The sequence below is a fragment of the Pteropus medius genome, unplaced genomic scaffold, assembly GCF_902729225.1.
Source record: "Pteropus medius unplaced genomic scaffold, Ma_sr-lr_union100, whole genome shotgun sequence".
In the NCBI taxonomy this organism is placed as follows: domain Eukaryota; kingdom Metazoa; phylum Chordata; class Mammalia; order Chiroptera; family Pteropodidae; genus Pteropus; species Pteropus medius.
In genome coordinates this window covers 6,418,870-6,438,314 of record NW_024354886.1, presented here as the reverse complement: position 1 = coordinate 6,438,314, position 19,445 = coordinate 6,418,870, and the positions used below count along the sequence as shown (strand labels likewise).

Here is a 19,445-nt window from a genome sequence, read left to right as displayed (position 1 = left end):
GGAGTTGAGAGCTAAATCTTGGAAGAGTTCAATAAAGACTAATTAGGACTGCAGGATCCGGGATAGGTTCACGAAAGAGGTCAAACTTGGGTTTGCTCTACAGTGTTAAGATGGGAACAAGCAGAGCAGAATAAAGAAGGTATTCCAATGAGAGGAAAAATCCTGGGCAAATGCCCTAAAGTGAAGAAAGACATGATATTGTCATGGAAGAGGGTGAAAACTGATTCACTGAAGAGTAAGACTCCCACTGGGAAGAGTGCATAGTATTTTTTATTAGAAGGGGACACCAGAGTAAAGAGGGTCTTGAATGCTTCTCTAGTATTTTAAGTGACAGTCTAATAGAATGCTCAATCAGAGAGCATCTAACCTAAGCTGATCATTTTACAGATGAGGAATTTGAGGCCCAGAGAGGGGATGTGACTTGTCTAAGGTCACATGGCATAACAAAAGCAGCTTTAAGGCTCAACTGGCAGGAATTCTTGCATAAGTTAGAAAATAGAGAGATAGAAATCAAGAAGAAGTAGAAAGCAATAACATGTAGAATGGTAAACTGAAAAGAAAAAGAAAAACATCTCAAAGGGAGAAAATACAACTGAGGGTAGATTCAAAGTAGATTCCAGAAAAGAGAAGGAAGTCAATGATGCTGCAGAGTTCCCCTATGAAAATCCTTGTTCTAAGTATGCTATAGATATTGACTTAATTAAGTTTCACAACAACTCTGTTAAGGTGGGCACTATTGTTATCATCTTCCTATTTCAGAAAATGATAAGACATAGGGAGGTTAAGTAACTTGCCCAAAGGTACACAGCTAAATTTGACAATCACGATTGAATTCCCAGCAGTCTGATGCTATAGCCCGTATTCTTAACCAGTATACACACTGCTCTCAGAAATGAGGTGGTTCACAGAAGTACCAACTCCTGGAAAGAACTGAATATCTTCCCTTAGATTAGATTCTGGTACAGTGCAAAGAACAGAGACTCCCTCACCAATACCAAAATAATTTCACTCTTAACCTTAATGCCACCTCCTCCCCCAAAGCAACTCCCAGACCCTAAAGAAAGCAAGAAGCAAAGCACATGCAAAATAATTTATCCCCGGTACTCATGTACCCCTTCCCTCACTATCCACCCCACAGCTTGCCTTGGACGATCCACTCAGGCCAAAGAATGGATCATTTAGAAGGACATGTGAATTCTGGGCCCTTCCAGGCTGCTTAAACTTCACCTCAGGAGTTTTCTCATACTGTCTGACATGATATGACTAAGTTAGTATAGCATCTGAAGGCTTATTTTTCCCCACTCCTGAGCTCCTGTTTCCCTAGCTATATGGAAGGTTAAAGAAAGTTATACATTTCTCAAAGCAGCCTATGCTAGACATAAACATTTTCACACACAGTAAAGAAAGTACAAAAATAAATAAATAAAACCCACGAGCTGTTCCCTTCACCATTTTGTGAGCAGATTTTCAGAAAGTAGCTCTACCTTCATTTCCCACATATTTTGCACAAACTGATAGGAGTAAAAGCCATTGTGTAGTGCTGAGACCAGGGAATGGGAGGCAACTGAGGAGTTAGGGGTTTTCCCATTTCCCTCCCTAATGAGGGCAAGCTGTTGTCAGGTTAAGGTATGTTGAATTTGAAATGACAACCCACTCAATTTGAGATATCCAGAAACAAATAGCACGAGTTAAAAAAGAAGCCACACGGATATGAAGTAATGAGATTTATTACCTTGATGTGAGAAGGGATGTGGTCATGATAGGAAGCCCACTCTGGGTTCCCCTGGATATAAGCCATGGGACAGCAGAGCCTCAGTTGAGAAACACGTATACACATAAATGCATGTGTGCGCGCGCGCGCGTGCGCGCGCGCACACACACACACACACACACACACACACACACACACACGGAGTCCCAAGGCCTTCTGCTCTGAGAAGAAGCAATCTTGAGCAGGAGATGAGAAACCTGAGCACCCTCTGCTAGGATGGCCAAAGTTGCTGGCATCAGACTCCGGCCAGGAAGACTCAGTCTGAGGAGAAAGGATGGAGAAAAGCCATCAGGGGGATCCCACTCCTCCCCATAGACCCCTCCCTGCCTGCAGCACACACTACAGAAGTTGATCTCTCCTTGTCCCCAAATCATCTCCATGCGCTCTTCCTATAGCGCCCCATATCATTCCTCTCCCACTCAAAGCCATTCCTGTGACCCTTACCTGTATGTGTGTAACTGGGACCCCAACAAGGATGCCCCACAGTGCCCAATACATGACTCCCCACTCAAGGACCTGAGGATCGCTATAAGTTCTCCTCATGCCACAGGATAATTCTGGCACACCCACACATGCACCACTGTATAGCTCCCACGGCCCACTCAGACCCTCCATATGCCCCAACATACCACCTGAGCAAGGCTTTCGGAAGTAGATAATGAGGACCAAGCCAACTATGATGCCCAGCACACCCAGGCCAAAGGCCACGCCGCACAGCACATTCTCCAGAAGATCTGAGGGCAGTGCGTTCTGGGGCACTGGAGAAAAACAAGAGCAGCTTGTTTTTCGGGGGTGGGGAGGGGAGCCCCCCCACTCAGGGGAGTTATGTGGGTATCTGGGATGACAAAGGAGAAACCGAGGCACAGAAGACTGAGGTTGGCTCAGAGTGAGAATGGACTAAACAAGGTCCAAGTAGAGGTCCAAGAAGGTGCTCCCATGGGTCTATCCCCTTTTATCCCCAAAATGAACCAGGATTCCAAGGAGATGGGTCTCACCCCAATAGGCAATTGCTGTGTGGCTGTTTATTTCATGAGTCACGATGCAGGAGAAAATGTCAGAGGGTGCCGGTGTGAAGTTTAAGTAAGAAAAGGCCTGAAAGCTGAGTCCATTAATGGCTGAGACATAAGTGGGTCCGACTCCTTCCACAGGGGCTGAATGATGCTGCCAGTTCACTGTCAATGCGGGCGGGAAGAGATTACTGACAAAACAGACCAGTGTGTTGGGCTTGCCAAACTCCAGTGGCTTCAGAGTGAACACCTCAGCAACAGGAATCCCTGGTGGGGAGATTGAGAAGTGAAGGAAAGAAGGGACTAGTTTTGATGGTAACCCAGTGTTTAGAAGGGACATGGCATACAGAGGGATGGGCAGAGACAGTGTCAGTGGGGTTGGGCTTTGTGGGGAGAGATGAAGGAGGTGCTGGGGTTCTGAAGGGGTCTTCTTCCAGGCAAGAACCAGAGCTGGACTTACAGGAAGGGCCAGATCCAAGCCACTCTGGACCCATCCACCCTGACTTCCTGCAGGACTTCCTGTCTAGACCTCACAATGGCATCTAATCACACGCTGTCTTATTAAAACACAGGCACATCATCAGACGCTTCCATTCTTCTATTCTATCTTGCTGAGCATAGTAAAACAAACACTAATATTCTGTCAGTATCAATTGCTCCCTGCTGAATTCATCAAGTTAAATGAATAGTTTTGACTGCCTCTACATCCTAGGCACTTGCGTTCTGCCCCACAGCAAAAACAGAGTGCAGCCCAAGGCTTGTAGAAAACTAAAGGTCCTAGAGGAGGACCAGGAGGCACCAGAGGCAGGGAGCTATGTGAAGGGGAATAATTCAGTCTACAGATTAATGAGGTTAAGAATGCAGCTCCAACCCCAACTCCCCCAAAAAACCCCTGACCTCTAGACACTGGGATTTGCCCTTCAAGTTTTGGGCCGATTTCATGGATCATGGCTTGGCAGAATCCTTTGTCAAAGAAAATGGTGGAAACATCTTCAGACTTCTGAGCCCAGTCAGCAAATTCAGGCAGGCGAGGCACTCGAATGTTCTGGGAAAAGTCGAAGGAGAAAAGCTGGTCCTCGTCGTAGCTCTCAGAGAGTCCCACACTGGGACTCGCGTTCTGACAGTACATCGTGTGCAGGAATGTGTGGTTTTGCAGATCATCCTGCCATCTTGGAGTAGGAGCTGCAAAGGAGACAGGGTAGAGTTCAGGCAGGTAGGAGCCTCCTCTTCCTCCTCCTTAGCTTAGAAAACAGCCAGGCCTGCTGGAAGGAGAGTGGTAGGGGTGAAGTATAACCCCCTCTAGTGTCTGTTACTTAGGCTCTCCCACCCAGAAGGAGCGAAAAAGAAATTATAGTATCTCTCCAAACTACCTCTGCCCATAAAAAGGCCAGTTGTCTAAAGTTGTAAAAAGTAGAAATGGTCTACTCTCTAAAGTGACAGATTCAGAGTCATAATGGTATTGTGTGTCTGCGCACTGCACAAAGGCACCCAGCCAAAGAGGTAGTTGGAAGCTGAAATCTACCCTGCATTCTGCTCACCAAGCCATGCATCCTGGCACAGGGCTGCATCTGTCCAAAGGGGAGACCTTTGTCTAATTCACAGAAGACCACCACACTGATTTGCAAAGGGCCTGGATGGGTTCTCCAGTCTGAGAAGGGAGGGCAAAGGAATGGTCATGGCCTCCCCAAGCTATAGATGACACTGTCCCCTCCTATGCCCAGACACACATGGTAAACTGAAAAACCAGTCTCCAGGCTTCTTTTCTGCCACTATACTGGCACCAGGCAGGCCCCTCTAAAAACATCTTCTCCTCTCTCAACCTTCCAGCCCTTGCAATGACAGGACTAGGGGAAGTGACCCCATAGCTGCAAGAAATAATTCTTATTCTCTGAAACTTCTGGCAGGAAGTTCCAGCCAATAGGAAATCTTCTACCCAATACTCAATACCTAGAATAATAGAGTAAGAGGGATCTTCCAGATTTTTCTTCCATTCTGCCCCATCCTTTTCAGATAAGGAAATTAAGGACCAATAAAGATAAGAGACTTTTCAAGAATCACAAGGTGAGTTGATGACAGAGTGTAGAATAGACTCTTGAGTAGAACAGTACAAATAATATTTGCTTTGCTCAAATCCCAGCTCTACCACTTTCCAACTGTGTGAACTTGCACAAGTTACTTAAACTCTGAGTTTCATCTTCTTCATCTGTAAAACTGATGTAATCTCTTAGAGAGATTCTTAAATATATAAAGCACCCTGACATTGTTGGCTGTCCATTCATAGTAGCTCCTTTCCCCAATTCTGCTAGTTTCCACTATCCCACAGTATTTCCCGCCACAACACAGAGAGCTCTTCTTCAAACGCTCTGGGTTGGCTCCTTAGGCTCTAGCCTCATTAGAATTGAAGTAAAGGGGAGGCACTGTCATACCTTGGGGGGCGGTCCAGGAGTGAGGCAGCAGCCACAGAAGGGGTAGCAGCCATAGCAGCGCAGCTCCCTGGCTCAGTTCATAATCCATAGCTTTATCCACACAGTGGTCTAGGAGCTACCAACCAGCTTACCCAGGTCCCTAAACTCCCTCCCCAGAGCACTGTTCTGCCGGATCGCTTCCAATAGTGTCCTTGCCATTTTGGCTCAACCAATCACAAAAATGAAAGGTTTAACATCATCAGTCACTGGGGAGAAAAGCCTGGGGCAAGCAACCTCCTGAAGACGGCTCTTTCACCAGGCCAGAGTGGGGTGTGTAACTGGGATGGGTTAAGTGTAGAGGAATATCTGCCTCCTGGCGGGGATCCCTGAAGTCAGCTTCAGCCTGTAATCCAACCCACAGACTCTTCAGAGCAGCGCCACCCTGTGCCAGAATGCTGCAGTGGGGAAGCACCTCTTCTTACAGCAAGCCCCAGGGATTTCCTCCCTCCTGGCCCCTTCCTCTTTCTCAGAGAGCTATTCTGCTTCAGGCATTAGCTCTAATTTGTTCTGCATAACTATAGTGAAAATGTAATAAGTGCTAAATATTCCTACCTTCAAAGAGCTTAAAGTCAAGTGGTGGTGGTGGCAGGGGGAGTCAAAGAATAAATACACAGCAACGTAATGTATTCAAATAAGAATGTGCCAAGTGTTTTCGGAAGTAGTAATTTCATGAAGGTGAAGGAAGAGGTAAGACATTATCAGGAAGGCTTCCAATAGTCTTGAAGGAAAAACAATTTGACCAGCAGAACATGGGAGAAGAGAAAGGCATTCCAGGTCAAAGGACAGGCAAATGTGTAAAACTCAAAGCCATTCAGAGCTCCTTCCTTTGGAGACCTCTGTGAAGTTGGATATGAATGTTGTGGAGACGGCTCATGTTTTCCTGTTTTGTAATGGGAGCAGGGAGGGAGTGTCAAGATGAGCTAGAAATTTAGGCAAGAACCAGATCACATAAGTCCTGTTATGCTATAAGGAGGGTATGGCTTTTACTTAGCAGATGATGAAGATATTAAAACCAAGGACCACACAACCATTTCAATACTTCTTAAAAGAACTGTTCCGATATTTTGAAGAGTAGACTGGAGCTTAGAAAGAATTGAGGCAAAATTGCTGGTCAACAGTCTGTGGTATGTATCAAAAAAAGTTGTGCACACACGCATCCACGCGCGCGTGCGCGTGCACACACACACACACACACACACACACACACACACTTCCCTCTTGTTGTAATACAGCAAAAATTTAGGTGAGAAATGATAAGATCCCGAATTAAGTCATGAGCAGAGGAGATGGGGGAATTGAAAATTGAGGTAATTGAGATGTAGAGTCTACAGGGCTTGGCTACTGATTAGATGTGGGAAGGTGAGATGGAGGGGCCAGGATAACATTCAGGATTCTAGATTGGGCAGCTGGATGGGTGGTCAGTGATGGACTGAACTGAAATACAAAAGAATGCCACAGAAACAGGTTTGATGAAGAAGAGAATTCATTCATTCAGTTTTGTACATGTTGACTTTCTGATGCCCATGGAACAGCCAAGCAGGAGGTGTGATGTATATAGGCATGGATTTCAGCTGTGGGCTGAAGAACCTTTACTTAAGAGTCATCAGCACAAATGTTGAGGCATAGGTGGCAGATAAGATCACCCAAGTGAACTGTGCAGATAAGCGAGAAGTGACACAAGGACATAAATCTAAGTGAGTTCAAACCCCAAATCTCATACCAGTCAGGATCCAGGATCCAATCAGGAATTTATAACCACTGGAGATATTTCAGTCTGAGAGAACTCGTGACAAAAGTGTTAAAAAGGCATGAGTGTAAAAGTGAAAAGGAGAGTGGCTACAGGTGCAAATAGAAAAGAGGAATACCTGGAAATCAGAAGCTGCTATTGCCCCTGAGCTGGAATCCATGTCCATACCTGCTGTTACCCTGAGAGAGACGCTGTTATAGTTAGTTCTCAATCTACTGAAAAGGCACCCCCTCTAAAAAGGCTGGGTCATTTAGAAGGTGCTTCATCTGACCAGGAGGCTAGAGTCCAGAATCACCTGGTTCTCACTGCTGCTATAGCAACCAGCAATTGCCACTGCTAGAAACTAAAGCAGGAAGCTTCTTGGTTTCTCCTGCCTTCTGACCTCCTGCTTCCTATTGAGAGAATCAAACAAGAAGCCAAATAACTGGCCAGGAAGGCTGGTAAGTACAGACCTTGCAGACTCCTAGGCTGAGTAGTCCAGAACACAGTAGAGGAAGATGAGCCAGGTACTGACACTGAAATGTACTAATTTGTAAGAATCTGGTGGCACCAGCAGCAACCAGCTAGAATAACAAGGCAGAAGCAGATTCAGAGAAACAGAGGTGTTCCATGAAGAAGGGCAAAGTCAGCCTTACCAAGTGCTACTTAGAAATCAAGGAAGGACTGGAGAGTGTCCTTAGATTTAGTAATTATGAGCTGGTTGACAAATTTATTGAGAGCAGTTTCAGTGTTGTAGTGGGAGTCGACTCCAGATTGTGGTGGGCTGAGGAGCAAGTGGGAAGTGAGGAAGAAACTGTCAGCGTATATGCTGCAAGTTTGATAGAGTAGAAGAGAAAGACATAAGGGGTGGGGGAAGATGCAGTGAGAAAGAACGAATGTGGCAATTAAGTAATCTTAGAAATTAATCTTTGTGAATATAATTCATATTTGAGACTTTCAAAAGCCATATTCCTTTTCGAAAAACAAATAATAGCAGTAACAGCACAAAACAAAAACCCCATGAACTCTGAAACACTAGTGTAGGGGAAGGAGGGGTGAGCAGAGTGTCAGGGTAGAAGCAGAGTTGGAAATCATTGTGTTACCCTCTAAAAACCAGAGGAACGTTTTCCTAATGTCCCTCCCTTTGTGGACTAACCCATCAGTTGTTCCTGCAGTGGGAAGATTCAGGCCTCTAGGAAAGTAGAAAGGAAGGCTGTGACATTACCAGGACTGAAGGAGGTAATATATGGCAGCAGTCCCCAATATTTTTGGCACCAGGGACCGGTGCTCCTATGAGAATCTAATGCCTGATGATCTGAGGTGGAGCTGAGGCGGTGATGCTAGCACTGGGGAGCTGATGAAAATGCAGATGAAGCTTCACTGCCAGCTCATCCACCACTCACCTCCTGCTTGTGGTCCAGTTCCTAACAGGCCACGGTCCACGGCCCGAGGTTGGAGACCCCTGTTATATGGCACACAGCCGCGCAGGGTGGCACCAAACTTTTGCCATTAAGGACCAGATAGTATATATTTTAGGCTTTGTTGACCACTCAGTACTCAGCCTGGCTCAAAAACAGCCACGGGCAACACGTAAATGAAAGAGCATGAGTGTGCTCCCAGTTTCTTCCTAGCTTTCCTTCTCCCTTCTTGGGCATCTCCTTCTCAATCTCATTCCTGTACTACCTTCTTTCAGCTACTTTTTAAATATTGGTGCTCCTTGGAGTTTTGTTCTTAACCTTATTTTTATTTAAGGACACTGAAATTTAAATCTCATACAATTTTTGTGGGTCGCAAAATATCATTCTTTTGCCTTTTTAACCATTTAAAAACATAAAAACCTTTCTTAGTTCTCCAGCCATATAAAAAACAATGGGCTGGATTTTGCTCACAGATCATAGTTTGCTGAACACTGTTCTATGCATGTGGTCAGAATTAGGATGGGGGACCCCAAGTAAACCCACCCTCCAAAGGGCCTTGTTCATCCTTGGGGATGACTATTGATTAATGAATACATTGTGCCTCAGATACAACAGATTGTTTGGAAGGAGGTCTGGGCGGGAAATAGGAGGAGGAAGAGGACTAGGTGGGCGGGCTAGGAATGGGAATAGCAGATGCTGCAATTACTCCAGGTGGAAGGAATGAGGCAAAGGGGGTCGAGTTCTCCACAGAGAGTAGAGGGTGGACAAGACCAGCATGAGGAGAAATATAACCACCATCATCAGGACAAGAGTGAGGTGTGATTAACTCCTTTCTCTCTTGGTGTAAATGGTAACAAGTTCAAACACTTACAACTAGCCTTCCTTATGTAATCCTTTCTGTCAGCACCTTCCAACAACCTCCATCATAGATTATCTCAAAATATTCTCTAATCAGTTTGGGGAAGTGATGATCCCAGTAACTGTCTACTTTGTTCTTTAGATATGTATACCTCTGAAAATAATGGCACACCACCATAAACCCAGTAGGCCATGGCATTCTAACACTCATCTCTAGTACTGCCTCCATTCTTTCTCCCTGGCAGAGCCAAATTTTCTGAAAAAGGCGTGACAAACGTCTCTCCACTTTCATACTTGCCATTTAATCCCTAACCCTCAACAATGAAATTATCACTAGTTTTTCTGTGTCACTAAATGGACTCTTTGCAGTCTCTGCAATATTTGACACTTCCTAAACAGCCTATTTGGCATCCCCGATGGCACTCTCTCCTAGTCACTCCTCCCATTTCTCTGGCTCCTCTTCTTAGTCTCCTTTGTGGACTCCTTCCTTTCCAATAACTACCCTTTAAGTGTTGGTGCTCCCTAGAGTTTTGTCCTCAACCTTTCTCTCCTTACACTATACATGTCCTGGACAGCATTTACTCCTGCATGCCTTCAGTTACCACCAATCTGCTGACATCACCCAAATTTACCCCTTCAGCTCAGCTCTTGGTTTGAGTTCCACACCATCCTTATACCCAACTTCCTTTGGGCAGCTCTACTTGGATGTTACGCAACAGCAGTTCTCACAAAAGTCTCTTTTGTATTCTCCAAAAGTCTCCCTCAAGACATTTTTTTAATGTATTTATTTTAAAATTTATTTCAACATGAGAAATATGCAGCAAACATATTTACATGATAATTATTATGCAACACTTTATTATATTTATTATATTTAATAAGGTTATTTTGCTTGTAAGCAATAGAAACCAATTCTGGCTAACTTAACTTTTAAAATGGCAATTTATTAGAAGGATACTGAGCTAGCTCATAAAACCAGAAGAGTGGAATAAGCAAGCCTCAGGAAGGGGATCCACAGGGGCTCTGAAGCAGGGGTTGAGTTGCCATTAAAATGCCTCGTTCAAAGGCCTCCAGCATCTATCTTTCAAGTTTCATACTACTGGGAAAGACAATCTGACTGGCTGTTTGTATTAGGTGTGTACCTCCAAATCAATTAGCTATGGCCAGGCACAATATCACTTCTATGCATTAGAGTTATTTCCAAAGAAGGAAGAATCATCATGAACCAAACAACCACCTCAATACAGCTTTCTTCAACTTATGGCATCCCAGACAATTAATTACATGAGATCATCTAAGGAAAAAAACGGGATTAAATGTGCATTAATGCTCAGATAGCATTTCCCAATTAACTACCTGGGTAATATATGTCATTTACTTGATAATCTTGGTCTTTCACAAGTTTTACCATAAATTCAAAATATAATCTATATGATTCAGTTATTAATTAAAATATTTATTCCACTAACTAACTTTGCATTTATGACTAAAAGAATTTTTTTAAAAATTTACTACGAAAAATTTCAAATATACACAAAAGAATCTAATAAACCCCCACGTACTCATAAGTTTCAACAATTTTCAACATTCTAAAATGGTAGATGATTAACTTTTAAGATAACTACAATACTATCACAATTAAATTAAAAACAATCACTTAACTTCACGTAACCCAATCTGTGTTCATTTCTCTCAGCTATCTCAAAAATATCTAAAAGATGTTTTAAATGGAAAGCAATGTCTTGTGGTTTTCAAACTGTGCTTTCGTTTTTAAAAAATTTTCTGAAAAAAAATTTTGTTTTATATTTTGTCTCAAACTATAAAATGGTTCAATAATGTATTCTAGTAGGCAATTAAGTTGAGAAATTACTATCTTGAATGCATCTCCATTTCAAAACTAAACTCATCACCTACCTTTACCAACATGTTTCACCTCTTGTATTCAAAGATCTCAATAACTGAACTGTCCAGCCAATTATCTGAGCTACAAATATGAGTCAACCTTGACAACTTCATCTTCTTCAAACTTTCTCATCCAATTGTTTACCAAGTCCTATCAATTCTACCTCTTTACTATCTTTTGAATCTGTCCTCCCTTTTCTTTCCATTCCCACTGGTTCAGGCCTTCATTTGTTTCCTGGATTACTGAAACTTTCTTATAATTGATCTGTCTCCAATCTTATTTATTTTCCAGTGCTACTAAAGAGATATTTCTATTATGCATATTTGGTCACATCATACTTTTGTATGAAAACCTTCATTGGTTTTCTGTGATCTGGACCCTACTTACATATTGCTTTGAGATGAAATCTCACCTTCCTCATGAAGCCCTCTTGGAACTGAGCAGAGATTAGCATCTTAAGTATACTTCCACAGTACCCTGTGCTTGCCATTACCATCATTTTTATTATTCTTTTCTATTTATATGTCTGCTTCACAGTTACTTTACCCCCACTGCAAGATCTTTAAGAGATCATGTCCTATTCTTTTTACATTCTCAGCATCCACCAAGAAGGCCCACCAGCAAGTGACTATTCATTGGACGAATAAATGGGCTGCTAATTCCTGAAGATGTTGAAGCTGAGCCTGAAAGCCTTCAAGCTTTAGATAAATGAATGATAGATTATCCTTTCTAAAAGAGTTCAACAGTAAATCTTAACAAGCATGTCTCTGGGCTACTCTACAAACAGCTTCACCCCTACTGCCTGTACTGTGCACCCCACCATGCTTCCCAATTGCCACTTTCTTCCTACCTGCTTCGACCTCCTACTTCAGAGAGCAAACCTAGCCCTAACCAGCTCCCACATTTACCTTCATTCCCAGCTCAGTATCTCTTCATATCCATATTCATTCTTCCGTTAGCTACATTACTAGGATGTAGCAATCCTCTCAACTGCTCTACGAGGTTGGAGTTTATCATCCCCAATATATAAACAAAAAAACTGTGACTCAAAGAGGTTCATTCATTTATTTAGCAAACATTTATTGACCATCTTCTATGTACCTGGCAGTATGCTGGGTACCGGACACCTAACATCATCAAACTTATAATCTAATGAAAATAAGGTGACATTAAATAAGTAAACATACAAATCTACATAAGCAGTATAAAAGGTACTATGAAGGAAAAGAACTAAGATTCCCTATGTGAGACTAACTGGAGTTGGTCTCCAGTTTGGGGGATGGGATCTGAAGGATGAGTAGATGTTAGCCAGGCAGAGTGGGAAGAGGGTACCAACAGAGAGAACAGCATGTGTAAGACCCTGAAGCAAGAAACGGGCTGGCTGACCAGTGTGGCTGGAGCAACGTTAGTGAGTAGGAGAGGACAGCAGATGAGGCCAGAGACAGGAAGAAGCAAAACCATGTGGGACCTTGTGGACCACAGGGAGTTTTGAGTTCTCTTCTAAGTGCAATTAGTTCTGCTGCTGCAAATATTTTATTCATTCTCATCTCATGGGTGAATGTGTGCTAAGATTGCTAGCTGACCAACCTCCAGTCTCTCCAAAGCCAATCCATGGCACACTCTGTTGCCAAGTAAATCTTCCTACAAAGGCAGCTCTCACTTTCTCAAACACGAAACTTAAGTAGTCCCCTCCTTTCTACTATATTGTCTGAATTACTTAGTCTGGGTCCCTCATACGCTTGATTTGTATCCCCAGATGACAAACTGACCTCCAACTATCAATAGTGATCCCCATACCAACTACTGAGTGTTTCTCCTTTCTTCATTCTCTTATACCTATCTGTGGGATCTCACTTCCTCATCAATCAGAACAGCAGTTCTTAATCTGTAGTCCACATGCCATAAAACTCAGGGGTCCATGAACTTAAACGGAATAAAAAAAAGCTACCTTAATTTTCAATAACATCTAATAACTGAAATTGTTTTATGGATGTAGAAAACAAATCTTTGTAGTACTAGCAGTACCTTAATGTTATCAATAGAAATCATCAATTAATATTTCCATGTTGCATATATAGACATCTCATAATATCTCTACTTTACAATTATGGGAGTTGTTAGACCTGCCAATAAATCATTTTAATGTATTAGTTAAGAAACAGTGTTTATAAGGAAACACATAGTACTAGACCATGACACATTTCTTTAAATATTTTGATAATTGTATGTTTTATTTATGCATTTACAAATATCGTTGTTGGACAAAGTCCAAAGGCGCCACCAAACTGCTAAAGATGTCCACGACACAAACTTAAAAACTCCTGATTAGTCATTTATTCAACAAACGTGAAATCTTCACCGGAGCCCTCTCTTGTTCTGGCTTACTCGCATTATATTGTTCTGCTTTTCCTTCTTGTTTGATGCTCTTCCATTGGTTCCACTCCTATTCTTGCCCCCTGTATGGGGATCTAACCCAAAGCTCAATCCATGACCCACAATTAAATTGTTTTATACTTCCTCCTTTATAAATCTCAGCTACTTGTATGACTGATTCAAATACTGCCTCAAAGACTCCCAAATCTCTCTCTCCTAATCTTTCTCAAATTTCAATCCTAGATCTTAAATTACCTGCTGTTCTTAGCAACCAGAATAACATACCATCCAGAGCAGACCACCTGGGTTCAAATTCCAGCTTGGTCACTTAACTAAAAGTGTGACCATGGGTAAATTATTTAACTTCTTGCTTCAGTCGCTTCATTTGAAAAATGGGGGTGATAACAACAGTATCTACTTTAAGCACTTAAAACGGGGCCTGGCACATTTCAAGTACTCAATAAATGTTAGCTATCACCAGTCTCATCTCCTTTCAACCCCTGACATTTTTACTTGGTGTTTATTAACAGGTATAGTGCTAACCACTAGGGATATGAAGATAAGAGTTCCTATCTGATGACATAATCTCAATCAAGTCATTGCTCAAAAACTTTCAGTGGCTCCCCACTGAGTCCAAACTTAACAGCACTAGAAATTTTTCACAATATTGCCTCAAACAACTTTATTTTCCAGTCTTCTTTCCTCCTGCTCTACTTCTTGTAGCTTATATTCTATTATGGCCAGATTGGACTGTTCTGCTCTCTGTAAAAATAACCTGTTGTTCTGCTTCTTTCCTCACATTATTCCAATGTCTCAAATACATACGTGACAGCAATTATGTCTTACTATGACTATTTCCCCAATACTATGAATGGTGCCCTGTAAACATATACATTACCATCTTACCTAAGTCACATATTTTCTCAAGCATCAATTTCCTTCAACATTCACTCACTTTGTGAATACTTCACATTGGCCAGGTGTTGTATATAACATGGCCCTATTCTCAAGATCAAAGTCTAATAAGGGAAAGAAACATGTTATCACATAAATGCCATTCGCTGTGAAAGCTGCAATTATAAGAGGAACACCAAGGAGTGAGCAGTCAGCTCAATTTGGGAGGAAGAGTAGGCTTTTCAGATGATGTTTTGGGGGTTTAAATGGATTGGGGAAAAGCCTATTCCATGTTAGACTGCTGTATGTATAAAATACAGAGGCATAAAACAATGGTGTGTCTAGGGAACAGATCATTATGGCTGGAGTATAGGGCACAAAAAGTGTCTAGGAGAGGTAGGCAGACCTTTCTGTCAAGCACAAGAATTTGGACATAGGGAAGGAGGAATTAAATAGTAGCACATGGCTAGAATTGTATTTTGGAAAGCTCACTCCTGGGAATATTGTAGCAGAGGCAAAGAGGAAAATCCAGAGCAGCACTACTCAACAGAACTTTTTGCAGTGATGGAAATGTTTTAATTTGTGCTAATATGATGGCCATTAGCCACACGTGGCTGAAAACTTCAAATGTGGCTAGTGCAACTGAGGAACAATTTAAATACAATTTAAAATTGTATTTAATATTAATTTGAATAGCCACATGTAGCTAGTGGCTACTGTATTAAACAGTGCAGCTTTAGTGATAGGGAAAATCAGTTAGGAAGCTGTTGATGTAGCTCAGGTGACAGAACACGGACAAAGTGTAATTCAACGGACATTTTAGAGGCAAAATAAGTCTAGTGAACATAAAGTTTTGAGAAACAGCAATCAAGAATGGGCTCTCAGATTCCAGGCTTTGTGATTGAATAGCTGCCATTAGCCAGGATAATACAGGAGCAAGTCTGATATGCATAGATTGCATCATTTTGAACAGGTTCAAAAGTCTGAGGGTTACCCAAGTAGTAACATTTAGTAGCAAGTTTAACTCAGTAGAGTTTCTGAATTAAAGATACAGATTTAGGGCTTTGAGTCATTGAGTGAGATTATTTAGAAAAGATGAACAGAACTAGAAGCAAACCAAGGCAAAATCCTGGCAAACATCAACATTAGGAAAGAACTAAAGGAGAGTCCATGAAGGGGACTGGAGAGGAACAGCTGGACAAGTAGAGAATGAAACAAGTGACACTAGTCACAGAAATCAAGGGTGTAGAGAATTTCGGGAAGAAAGCATGACCAAGTGTCAAATAAGGTGAGAAATGAAAAGTGCTTCCTGCTTTTGCCAATTAGGAGGTCCTTGGTGACATTTGCTAAAACAGTTTCAGTAGCAGAAATGGGCTAAGGAATGGGGATGGGGCAGAGAGAAGAATTTAGATAATTTCAGGTCTTGCCTGTGCAAAGGAGCTGAGAGGTAAATAAGCATGCCAATTTTGATAAGGTTATTTTCTTTCCTTTTTTTTTGACTGGGAAACTCGTAGCATGGAGTTCAAAATGCCAACTAGCATAAAATGGAGGGCAGCTAAAGAGCAATATATAAGGGTGACCAGGTCAAAAGGAATTTCCTTAAACAGAAGAGAAGACTTCCAGTACAATGGTAAAGGGATACATACATGATCCAGTTTATGAGGGGAAAAGCCGAGTTCTCCTGGAAGCTGGCCTTTCTGTTCTGTTGTTGGTGGTGATGGAGAAGGGACGGGAGGGGTAACGGACTACAGAATGTAAATTTGAACTGCACTCTGAAGGTCAAGGGAGAGATGATTGGCTATGAACAAGTAAAATGACTGCTTTAGGTGGCAACTCAATCACTGTAACCTCCCTAGTTTAGCTCTTTATGGATTTGATTCAAGATTGAGAGGGCAAAACCTTAGGAAAAACTATGTTTTAATTTACATGGTCGAGCATGAGATGAGTAAAGAAGTAAAAGTGATCAGAAGGCTGGTAAGTTTTGTAGAAGACAGAGAAGTCCAGAGACTAGCAGGTCTCACTGAAGAAACGAAGCTTGGGTAGGTTCAGGGGAAATGAGGTTTTAAAACTGTCTAAGACAAAGATGAAAAACAAAACGCCCACTTCTAGCGTCCGCACATCTCCCCGAGGCAAGAACCACGGGGGTGACAAACTACCTCTCCCGTGGTCGAACCTACACTACACTGGGAAGGGTTCCCACCCTGCAACCACCACCCCCCGCCCACCACATCTCCAGGTCCAGGACCCCTTCTACTTCACTGACAACAGCTCGGTGGCACCCATTTCCGCTGGACTCCGGCCAAGACGCGCCAAGCTGCACCTACATCTACGGAAAAGGAACCGAGTCAGGCCGCCCCGGGCCGCCCCGGGCGGACGCGGGCAGTTAAGGAAAGTGCAGTGGAGGCAGGACGTCCGCGCTCCGCTACCATTTTCGCCCCCATTTCCGCCCCACCCACCGCGCGCGCTCCCAGAGCCGCCGCGAGAGCTGCGGTGCCTGCCTGCACGCCTGCGCACTACCGCTCTCTCCGCGGCCTCCCGCTCTCCTTCTCCTCCCCCAATCGGTCGCACCCTTGCGCCTGCGCAGTGCAGGTTCCTGGGCTGCGGTAGCCATGCTGAACCCGTACGGAGAGGCGAGTGGGGGGGACAGGGTCGTTGACAGCGGGATAGGAAGCCGGGGATAAGGAAAAGCAGCAGTAATTAGAGCGCTCTGGGTCTCCGGAAATAGGCCTAGGTCATGCAGTTCCCTTGGCCCCTTGCGCGACCCCCAGGAACCTTCGAAAAACTGGCACCCATGGAGGTGGGGGAAGAGGGGCGGCTGCCACGTGACCCGGGTTAGCCAATCTGGATGTTGCTGACGTGGCCGCTAGGCCCTGGTGATTCCCCACCTCCCCCCCGTTCCATCGGGAAGGGAGGGGCTGGGGGCTAAGCCCCCTCCCCCAACGCAGGTTCAGTTTCCTGGGGGGGGGGTGACACCCCGGATTACATTCTCCCCCCGCACCAAGCCGAGGGGAACATTGGATCCCCCCGGAAGGTTCCAAGATCCAGGTAAGAAGGGGCCCTTGGATGGGGATGTTGTCATTTACGTGCTTAACCAATGGTGGGGACTCCGAGAGGGACGTTCTTGGGGTTCAGAGTAGAATCCTGAGGGTGGGAGGGTTTGTCCTTCAAATAGTTAATAGCCAATGGGAGCGTGAAGGGGAGCGAGCGGGAGAGGGCACCTCTGATGGGGGAGGGGAATGGCCAATCTCATGCCTCTTTACCTATTGGAGGGCAAAGGGGCGTGGGGGCAGTATGTCCCCCCCATTCCATTCGTCCCCTAGGGGGTACAAGATCCCGGAGAGAGGTGAGGTTTCCTTCGGAAGGCCGGAGGAAAGGCTGACCTTGTGGGTTGGGGAGTAGCAGTGGTGACTAGTTTCTACTTGTGGATGTGAAGGTTTAGAGCTGGCAACTCGGGGTGTGAACTGGGGTTATTCTCAGGCGCCCACTCCCTTTCTCCCCAGACCCTGGAAGAAGCATTTCTGTACTTCCTTTGTGTAAGCGGTCATCACATGGCATGCTGGAGGTTTACGCTTGGAGTCGCTTTTCGAATTTGTGTGCATTCACGTGGACACGGCCTATGAAGCCTTCCTCACAAAACTTCGTTGCCCTGTTGGGGTCTTAGCTAAGCACACATCTACCCCAGGCTGGGGAGTGCTTACAGGATGAAAGCTCAGGGTCCGCTTGGGAGCAGAAACCAGGCCCAAGGTGGGTGCTGGGAGGGTGGTAGAAAGCGTAATCTGAGACGAGGGGAATGAGGTTTAGTACCTGGAATGATCTCACAGTTCACAAGGTTTCGGGTTTCTCCAGGGTGGCGTTTTTTGCTTCTTTATCCCCTCCCCCATTCCTGAACAGCTCTTTCCTTGTGCACTGCCGGGGAGGGAACGGAAAGGAGGGGAGAGTTATTTTTCCAAATTACTGAGTAGCTGTAGCTTCTGACTCATGGTGGGAAGGGAGGGTTGGGAGAGAGCGTAGAACAGTGATTTTCCGGAATGTCGGGAAATAAGCCAGAGTAATGTCTGGCTGGCTACCCTTTCGCTTTCTAAGGCCCAGTATTTTCTCGCACTCCTAAATTTTTCTTTCTTGGCCGGCCTATGTGCAGGCTTGCGAGGCCCCGGATAGAGAAGAGCAGATTTGGGAGGCTGGGCAACTGGGGGGAGGGGAGGTCTCTGCGAAGTTGCTGTGTCATTGTCCTTCCTGCTGTAGCTACGCGCGGGCCCACATGTACTTTGGGGGCAGAGGCCTGATGCCGGGGCGGGGGGAGGGTGGATATTTGGGAGGGCGAACCTGCTTTCCCGGTGCGCACTTCCCCCCGCAGGGTTTGCCCGACCCAGAGGTCCTGGAGACGGGCAATTGACGTCCATTTTAGACGCAGTAACCGAGGCTAGGGACTTGAGCTACTGCGGAGTGAGGGAGGGTGACGGTAGGACCTTAAGGATCTAGATCCTCACGAGCCCTTCCAGGGGGAGGGGGTTCTTATACTCGTTTACAAAATTAATTTCTTTTCTGATGTATACAGTGTTTTCTTCCTTGGTGTCTAGAAAAAGGGAAATGGAGGGAGGAACCTTACGATGAAACCCAACTGGGGGAAATTCTTTCACTCTCGTATATGGGGACGGGGAGCCCCAGAGATGGCTTTAGAGATCCTGACCTAGTTGTGCTCTGGTTCTTTTTTCATTTATAGTTTAATCCTATTCAGATAACCAGATTGTGGGAAAGACTCAGATTAGTGAGTTTGGGGGGGTGAAATTGAGCTCCTAAAATGGCTCCTGCTCCTCCTCGGAGGCGGACGGCCCGGGGGGAGGGGAGAAAGGGAGAGGAGGAGGGGGAGGGCTAGTGAGCTGCAGCGGCCGCCTCCTCCGCTTGCCCTCCTCCCTGGCGCTGACCGATGGACCAGCCGCACCGTGGGGAGGACTCCGGACCCCGGTGGGGGGATGGGGGGCCCTTTCGCCCCCACGGCGGAGGGACCTTAAGGGGGTTACGGGCATGCCCTC

At 44.6% G+C, this 19,445-nt stretch overlaps 2 protein-coding genes across 14 annotated transcripts in view; one reads left to right on the top strand and one right to left on the bottom strand.

Annotated features, from left to right (window-relative positions):
• Positions 1 to 1,709: 1,709 nt before the first annotated feature.
• On the bottom strand, positions 1,710 to 17,739 carry LOC120597657 (HLA class II histocompatibility antigen, DM alpha chain). 9 transcript variants are annotated; one of them, XM_039856288.1, is made up of 7 exons: positions 16,679 to 16,842; positions 16,062 to 16,187; positions 14,428 to 14,540; positions 3,676 to 3,960; positions 2,767 to 3,045; positions 2,401 to 2,529; positions 1,710 to 2,032 (listed from the first exon to the last, which is right to left on the bottom strand). In XM_039856288.1, exons 3-7 carry the CDS (start codon positions 14,450 to 14,452, stop codon positions 2,028 to 2,030), a joined length of 723 nt encoding a protein of 240 aa, XP_039712222.1. In that variant the 5' UTR covers positions 14,453 to 14,540; positions 16,062 to 16,187; positions 16,679 to 16,842; the 3' UTR covers positions 1,710 to 2,027. The 9 variants fall into 9 exon arrangements, with proteins under 9 accessions (XP_039712222.1, XP_039712216.1, XP_039712217.1 ...); XM_039856282.1 differs by lacking the exons at positions 14,428 to 14,540; positions 16,062 to 16,187 and adding an exon at positions 17,676 to 17,739 and having other exon boundaries at positions 16,679 to 16,741; XM_039856283.1 differs by lacking the exons at positions 14,428 to 14,540; positions 16,062 to 16,187 and adding an exon at positions 17,676 to 17,739 and having other exon boundaries at positions 2,404 to 2,529; positions 16,679 to 16,741.
• Positions 17,319 to 19,445, top strand: part of BRD2 (bromodomain containing 2) — a 12,235-nt gene continuing 10,108 nt past the window's right edge. For 3 of the 5 annotated variants that reach the window (XM_039856225.1, XM_039856226.1, XM_039856227.1), the window contains exons 1-2: positions 17,319 to 17,460; positions 17,916 to 18,159. The gene's annotated coding sequence lies outside the window, so the exon portion shown is untranslated. Of the gene's footprint in view, positions 17,461 to 17,915; positions 18,160 to 19,253; positions 19,378 to 19,445 lie in introns of those variants that run through there. The other 2 variants (XM_039856223.1, XM_039856224.1) reach the window with 2 other exon arrangements.

Bases quoted from the DNA above. Each gene is read 5' to 3' on its own strand.
- LOC120597657 (XM_039856282.1), bottom strand. From the start codon at position 17,724: ATGGAATGGGGGGGACATACTGCCCCCACGCCCCTTTGCCCTCCAATA. The intron at 16,742-17,675 runs GTAAAGAGGCAT...CCTTTTCCGTAG, and splicing joins GCCCCTTTGCCCTCCAATAG to ATGTAGGTGCAGCTTGGCGC. The intron at 2,530-2,766 runs GTGAGACCCATC...GTTTTTCTCCAG, and splicing joins CACAGCAATTGCCTATTGGG to TGCCCCAGAACGCACTGCCC.